The sequence below is a fragment of the Dioscorea cayenensis genome, chromosome 17, assembly GCF_009730915.1.
Source record: "Dioscorea cayenensis subsp. rotundata cultivar TDr96_F1 chromosome 17, TDr96_F1_v2_PseudoChromosome.rev07_lg8_w22 25.fasta, whole genome shotgun sequence".
NCBI lineage: Eukaryota > Viridiplantae > Streptophyta > Magnoliopsida > Dioscoreales > Dioscoreaceae > Dioscorea > Dioscorea cayenensis.
The window spans coordinates 6671907-6679965 of record NC_052487.1 but is presented as its reverse complement, the minus strand read 5'-3'; the positions used below and the strand labels follow the sequence as shown (position 1 = coordinate 6679965).

The window sequence follows — 8059 nt, the reverse complement described above, 5'->3', positions numbered from 1 at the left end:
TCTATTAAGATCATCGACACAACGACCAACATGAAGACTTCGGCTTTCCTCAACAAGTATCTCTACCTTTGAATGTATGTCTAGGTATAAGTAGGTCTCCCATTTGTTCACTTGCTCACTGCGGTTGCATAACATGAACACTTAAACAAGGTTAAACAAAGACATTGATATTTAAATAGCCAAAATTATATTTAAACGGAAGTTTAGAAATTAAACGAAGAGCCAGATAGTTAAACACAGACAATGATGTTTGCATAGTAAGGAAAAGCTTTTAAAGGATAAGAACAATTCTCAAGTGTAAATATCACCTCCGTTTTAAAGGATGTGTCATGGTCATCCTCCTCTGGAGAATCCTCCGCAATCAAGCAATAAGTGAAAACTTTCTTTTCCTAATCAAGTCGAAATTCTTGCTTAATTGCTTGGCCATCAACCTCCACTGGATAATCCTCTGCAATAAGGCAATTACGCGGGCTTTCCGACTTGAATAGGAAAAGATAGTTTAACTTGTTGCGTGATTGTGGCTGATTGATTCTCCATAAGAGGATGATCATAACACATCCTTTAAGATAGAGTTGATCTTAAAAATGTGGTTTGACTGAAGCGAATATCTTGGACAAATAAAGAAGAAACTCATCCTAGAAGAAGCAGAGGAGGAGGAGGAGGGGGTGTCCAGGGGAAGGGGTATTCCTTCTCATTTATGGCGTGAAGTCCACAAGCCGGTTGACGCTTCAGATCCGAGAAAAAAATGGAAACGCACGGGGGAACGAGCTTGACTGATAACGAGGAAGGGGTTTTCCGATATTTATGTTAAATTTTAGAAATTTTAGAAAATTTAATGGCGTTATTAATTTTTGTGCACGGGATACCATAAACTTGCCATCTGCGGCCTTGTATAAGGGCCAATCCTTGATCTTCTGAATTCTAACGACAACACTTCAGATTGATCTGACGAGGAAGAAAGGCATCCCACACCATCAAGGTCACCAGGGGTGGGACTGGAGCGCTCGCAAAATCTGAATTAATGCCAACACTTCAGTTTAAACAAAAAAGAACAATATTTTAAGCAGAGACATAAAGTGTTTAAATGATAAAGTAAAAATTTAAACGTTACCTGAAATATTTAAACATTAAGACAAATATTTAAATAGAGACGTGCAAAGTTAAACAATAATTAACTTATACAACTAGATAAATGTAAAAGAGAAGAACTTTATAATGAAAGGAACTCCTTTTCAGTAGGATTCGACAATGGTACATCCACTAAATGTAAACCTCGTTTTCTATTGGAAAAACTGATCCATCAGATGTGATAAACTTCACCCTGACACGGGAAACATCGAGACCCCATTGCTCACATTTTTATAAATTGTGTTACGTCCTCCCTCCCGTAGAATGATCAAAGAGAGAGAGCAACGAAAAAATTCTCACCTTATCGTGAAACTGGTAGAACTCAAATCAAACAAACCAAATGAGAAGAAGAAGAAGAAGAAGAAGAAGATGATGAAGAACAAGATGTGCTCGGCCTTCTAAACTTTGCCTGAAAAAAAAAAACAGGAAGGAAAAAAATAGCATAAAGTGCAAAAGATGATGTGATTGGGCGGTTTTTTTCCCACCATTTGCAAGGGCAAAAATAGAAATTCATAAACTTAACCCAGTTGAAGCGACTGGGAGGGGGTAAAAGAGAATTTAAATTAAAACTGAAGGAAAGTCTGTGGTGTGCAAAAGTTGGAGGGGCTGTTTAGGAATTTTTGAAATTCATGAGGGGGTGAACAGTAATTTTCCCTTATTTTATTTGTTATTATTATTATTTATTTATTTATTTATTTTAATTAACATTGTACCTACACCAATGTAATTTATGATTAATTTTATTTTTTCTTTGATGTATTGAATGGATGGATGACTTACGATCATGAATTTTGGTGCTTGTTATATTTATTTTACTTTGTGTTTATGTATTTGGACCATATTATGTCCAATGTAATTTTCTTTAATTTTTGCAAAAGTAGATTGTATATAGGATACATATTTGCAAATTAGAGAAAATATAATCAAGTGACACAAGTGTCCGAGACTACGTGGAGCAAGAAGCCAGGCATGAAGTCCTTCTTTTGTATGGAGCGCAAAACCATGTAATATATTAGGATTTTAGATTAACCTATTAAATTGGGTTAATCTTAGATGTTCATGATCGTATGCATGTGATGGTTTGAATGTGTATGTATGTCATATTTATACATATATGTTTGATGTAATGTGAGACCTAATTAATAACATGCAGAAAAATTCTCCCAAAAGAAAAATACCAAGTGGAAGGGCATGAAATGTCCTAGCTCTCCACCAAGCATTGGGTGATTAATGTTATGAGGGTGCATGATATCTTCCCTTTATGAGGGGGTCTTGTATTTGCTTATAATTTTAAGAATCTTTAGTGCATTAGATGCCCTCTGTTGAAACAAATTCCTCCCCAATTATACTGTATGGGTTGAGAGGATAGAATTCAATTGTTAGATTAACAGAAGTTGGTGGGCTTGATTCAGGTAGTTTACTGGCCAATTAAACTGTATGTGTTAAGGCTTGGTAAACTATGGACCAAAATTGATTGGACTACCTATGGAATAAGTTGGCATGGGACGCCACTTTATTAACTCTTGTGGTGCAATTATACCGTATGAGTTGAGCTCCATTAGGTTTAATAGAGAACACAATCGCTCACTACGAAATCCTACCAACAAGGATTTCAGATTTCTACAGTTGGAGTGTAGATTTGTGAAAAATGTAGTGGGAGCCAAGTTTTATTTAAAGATATAAATATAACTTGGGTATAATATAAGTGAACTAATAATCTGATTTTTATTTTTTTGCAGTTTATTTCTTGATATGACTAATAACCCACTTAATATTTTCTTGAGAAAAATATCCTTATGGGGCCCAATTATATAAATTGGCTTAGGAATTTGAAGATAATCCTCAATTAAGAGTGAATCATGTACATTCTTTAGGCCGATATTCCTACTGAACCTCTACTAGAGACAAGTAAGGAAGAACAAGGCATTTATCTAAAATGGCTCGATGATGACTTGTGAGTGAGGAGCTATATGTTAGCCTACATGAGCAGTGATCTGCAACGCTCTCATGAAAAGATGAGTGATGTAAGATCGATACTGTTGCACTTGCAAGAGCTCTATGGACAACATAGTCGGACTGCTCGGTATAAAATATCGAGAGAGCATTTTAGGGCAAAGATGAGTGAGGGTGGTGAGGTTGGAGAGCATGTCCTCAAGATGATCTCTATGATTGAGAGGTTGGAAGCTCTTGACTTTTCCATGGACTACAACCTTCAGGTTGATCTCATCTTTCAGTCTCTTCTAGATTCCTTCTCTCAGTTTATTGTTAATTTTAACATGAATGATATTGAGTGCACACTGGCGGGTCTTCTTCACAAGCTAGTGAGTACTCAGTTACAAATGAAGACTAAAGGGAAGGATGTTGTTCCTTTGGCTATCTCTACTTTTAGGGCCTCAAAGCTCAAGATGAAAAGATAGCCAAGAAACATAATGCTTTGGCTCCTAAAGCTATGGGATAAGTAGGTAAGAAGAAAGGTATGGCTTATGTGGATGAAAGCTCCAAGCAAGGGGGTAAGTGTTTCCATTGTGGAGAGGTCAGTCATTGGAAATGGAATTGCCCACAGCTTAGAGTAGATAGCGCTACAGTTATGGAACAATTTGTTTTCAAAGCAAATTTCATTCAATTTTTTGTATTTTCTACTTCTTTGATTCTTGATTAAGGAGTTAATGCTCATGTTTGTATTATGAATCAGGATCTGGAAAGAAGGTGGAAGCTGGGTGAACGAGAGGTGATGATTAACATGGGAAGCTAATAGTGTGTCGCAGTAACTCACATAGGATCTACTTTTATTCATTTATATTTTGGACATGTCTTAGTTTTAGAGGATTGTTTAGTATTACCAAATGGGTTAAAGAACATTGTTTCTATTCCAGTTTTAGTTAGAAAAGGATATGCCTTTAAAATTTAGTAAAACTAATTGTGATATTTATTTTGGAAATAAATTAGTTGGAAATGCCTCTTTACTGAATAGATTGTATTATCTAAATGTTCAGAATAAATGTGTTGTGCATGCTATAACTAAAAGACATGGTAGGCATGAGATAAATAAATAAACTTATAAGGCATTTAAGATTAGGTTATGCTGGAGAACAAAGGATTCATGAGTTGAAGAAGGATGGCCTCATAGGTCCATCGGGATTAGATCCTTATCCGATATGTGAGTCATGTCTCTTTGGCAAGATGACCAAATCCCCTTTCATTAGACATCCTGAGAGGGTAACACAAGTTTTGGATTTAGTGCACACCGATGTTTGTGGGATGATCAATGAGATGATTGGCACAGGTTTCCATTATTTCATAACTTTTACCGATGTTCATTCAAGGTGTGGTATGTGTACTTAATGAAGAACAAGTCAAATGCTTTTGACAAGTTCAGAGAGTATAAGGATTTATCGGAAAATCAAGTTGGTCATTATATAAAGACACTATGATGGGATTGTGGTGGTGTATATATGAATGTTTAGTTTCACTTGTTCCTAAAGGAACATTGGATAGTTTCACAACTAACACCACCAGCGACTCCTCAACTGAATTGGGTAGTTGAGCATAGGAATTGAACCTTATTGGACATGATTCGTTCTATGCATAGTTACATAGGTTTGACTATTTGTTTGTAGGGTCATGAACTTCTTAGGGCAGGAGCTTTGGATAAATATGAAATGTATGCTAAAGTGTTTGAGGACTAAAGAAATGCTTCTAATCTATAGCAATGGAGAGTTAAGTGTGGATGTTTACATAGATTCATACTTTCAGTCTAATATTGATGACTAGAAATCCACTCCAGGGTTTAATTATATTCACTCTTAATGTGAAACAGAGAGATAAAATAGTTGTAAGGTACTACTACAGATTCCACCATTAAGACTGAATATGTGGTTGCATCGATGGTTGTTTAGATTAAGAAGTTCTTGATAGAACATTTGGTGGTTCCAAATGTGGAGTTTTTATTATCATTTTATTGGGACAACAATAGAGCTATAACACAGGTGAAGGAACCAAAGTATTACAGTAGATCCAAACATATCGAGCGGCGGTACCACATCATTCAAGAGATTGTTGGAAGGGGCGACATAGCCATCTAGAAAATAACCTCAATGGATAATTTAGCTAACCCACTCACCAAGCCACTATCACAAGCTATGCTAGATCGGCATCCTGACAAGATGTGTGTAAGATACCATAATGGTTAGGATTGAGTATAAGTGGGAGATTGTTAGGATTATGCCGTCGAATACCAAAGAGGATACTTGTATTAGGCATTTAATTTATATTATACATTCTTATTATTATTAATAGGCATTTATTTTGATGTTAATATAAATCTTGTGATGGCATTATAATTAGTTTTGAATATCATAGTACATGTATATTAAGTTAAACCTTCAATCCTTTGTGGGATAAAGAGGATAACACTATAAGTGTTTGGTACCTATACACTTAAATAGTTCGCAAATCGGAAAATATTTAATTGGGTGTTGAAGGCTCATAAGGATTTGTATGACATATACTTTGCCAAAATGCGCTAGTTGAACACTATAGAATAGTGGGAGCATATGTCATAAATGCATCTTTAGGATTGGTGTACTTAAACATGACTCACAAAAATCAAACCACATGGGTTTTACTCTTTGACAGTTAATTATTGGGATTGTTGGTTATGATCATATGAGTGGACCTTATGCCTGAGGTATCATGATCACAATGCATTTGTGACGTCTAGTTTATTACTAGAGTCGTTAGGCTCAATTTACCTTTTGGTAAGGCCAACCTCGAAGTGCAATTATGTCAAGCAAGTAGCATTTGTGAGTGATCACCAAGAAGGAATTCGTTCTCTCGGAAGTAAATGAGTTAGTACCTTATGCATATATGAGATTGGAAGATCTTGGCCAAGGCAGTCAAACTAATCATGTGGGACACGAAAGGTTGTTTAATAATCTCACTCTAGTATAGTTATTTACATATGATCGAGTTCAGTGTGTTTGACAATTACCATGATTCTCACTCAGTTGGGATACAAGAACAAAAGGTTTATACATATGGTAACCATAACCGGAAAGGTTCGTAATGACCTACTCATTCATGTTCAATTAGGTTATGACGTGGGGCCACGGCGTTGGTGTCCTCCTATTATAGTATCCCCTATTACCGATCGGAATGAACCTAGGAAATCATGCTTAAAGGGATAAAGAATCAGTCTAGTTTTTGAGTGCAAGGGTAAAATTGTCAATTTACAATTTTACTTTATGGGATAAGTGAAATTATAAATTTTTCTAGGGTTTATGTTTTAAGTTTAAATTTTTATTTAAATTCGATGGAGTCGAATATATAATCAAAATTATAAGTACTCAAACACAAAAGTGGTTTTAGTTACATTAGGACTCATATTTCTAATAGAACTTCAATAATAATGGTTATCATATTATGAAGGTTCATATTTCTAATAGGACCTCATAATTGAATACTGTTTATCATTTTTTATGAAGTCTTTATAAATATGACTACTCTCTAACCCTAGAAAAAATCAATTAATTCTCTAGTGAGTAAATCCTTAAGCTTTCTCTTCCTCTCTAACCCTAGCCGCTATTTAGAGAAGAAGAGAAGATTGTTTCTTAATTCTGGCGTGTGATCTAGAGGCGTGGGACTTTCGTTCCGTGCTAAGAGATCTATGATAATCTGAGGGACAAATTTGGTACATCAAAGGAAAGGCTTTCAAACATTAAGAGGTAATTTTCTAGGCCTTTTAATTAAATTACGGTGTTCATTAAAACAATTAGACCATATCACAAAGTTATTATTGCTTCCAAATTCTTTTGATGATGTTATTTAATTTTACGATATTATCTAACACAAACGACTTTCCTGAATAGAGAGAGTGATGTTGCCACTCTTAATGTGCATTCCAACAACCATTCAACCACAAATAGTCCTGAGATGAGACAAGATGCACATAAGTGAAGCTCCACATTCCGAACATTAATAAAAGAAAATAAGAGCTGAAAATACAGAAAGAAAATGCATAAAAGTAAACAAACCAAAATGTTAGTTTGATAGGGGACTCCCCTTACTAGCTGAAGTCACACAAGTTGAACAGAATAAGAAAGAAAATAAATACACATCCAGATAGTGAAAGATGGAAAGAAGGGTAGTTGCGTGTTGATCAGAATGGAGTGCTCTTAGAAGAAGAGAGTAGCATCATCAGAGGAGGATGAATCAGAGTCCTCGGCCCTCGCAGTAGTGTCTACTCCTCCCTAGTGTGGTGATCTGATAGGGGAAGATGGCTCAGGGGACAAACGAATCCCCAAATCCTCGGTAGTCCTGGTGACACTCCTCTGAAACCACTTGAACTATGTCACAGAACGAGTAACCTGGTCAGTGCAGCTAGAGGAAGCCTGTGGTGATGGTGGGGATCTCTATTGAGTAGTAGTAGCAGTAGGAGGAGGGGAGGACGGGGTCTGTGGGTGTGTGAAAGGAAGATCTCCCCTGGAAGTGCAAGCTATAGGTAAGCCCAACTTTTGTAAACTGTGAAAAGCGATAGGGTTATACCCAACACAGGTAACCAAACCCATCCCTTTAATCAAAAGAATGACGTATGGGCCTGTAAAGATAGTACTTGTGCGAAGGACAGTAGCTTGGTGGTAAAATGACTTAGTGAGAATAAAGCCCAGAAGATAGGGGTAGTTGTCTGCCATGCTCAGAAGATAGTACAACTCTTCCCTAGTGATAACGGCAGTACTGCTACATCGACCTGTAACTATTCTGCTGGGTAAAGTGTCGACGAAACGGAGTGCAGGGGACTTGAGGGATGAAGCTTTGGAGATGCTGGGAGTGAAGTTACTGCTACTAGAAGCTTAACCTTCGCCAATGATGTCTGTCACGCACTCCAAGGCGTGGGAAGGAATGAAGGTGTCAGTATTCATCGGTGGTGATGTAT

At 36.5% G+C, this 8059-nt stretch overlaps 1 protein-coding gene across 1 annotated transcript; it reads left to right on the top strand.

Annotated features, from left to right (window-relative positions):
• The first annotated feature begins 3110 nt into the window (after positions 1–3110).
• On the top strand, positions 3111–3545 carry LOC120281073. The gene has a single exon (XM_039288007.1). The coding sequence runs from the start codon at positions 3111–3113 to the stop codon at positions 3543–3545; it is 435 nt and encodes a 144-aa protein (XP_039143941.1).
• Positions 3546–8059: the final 4514 nt, after the last annotated feature.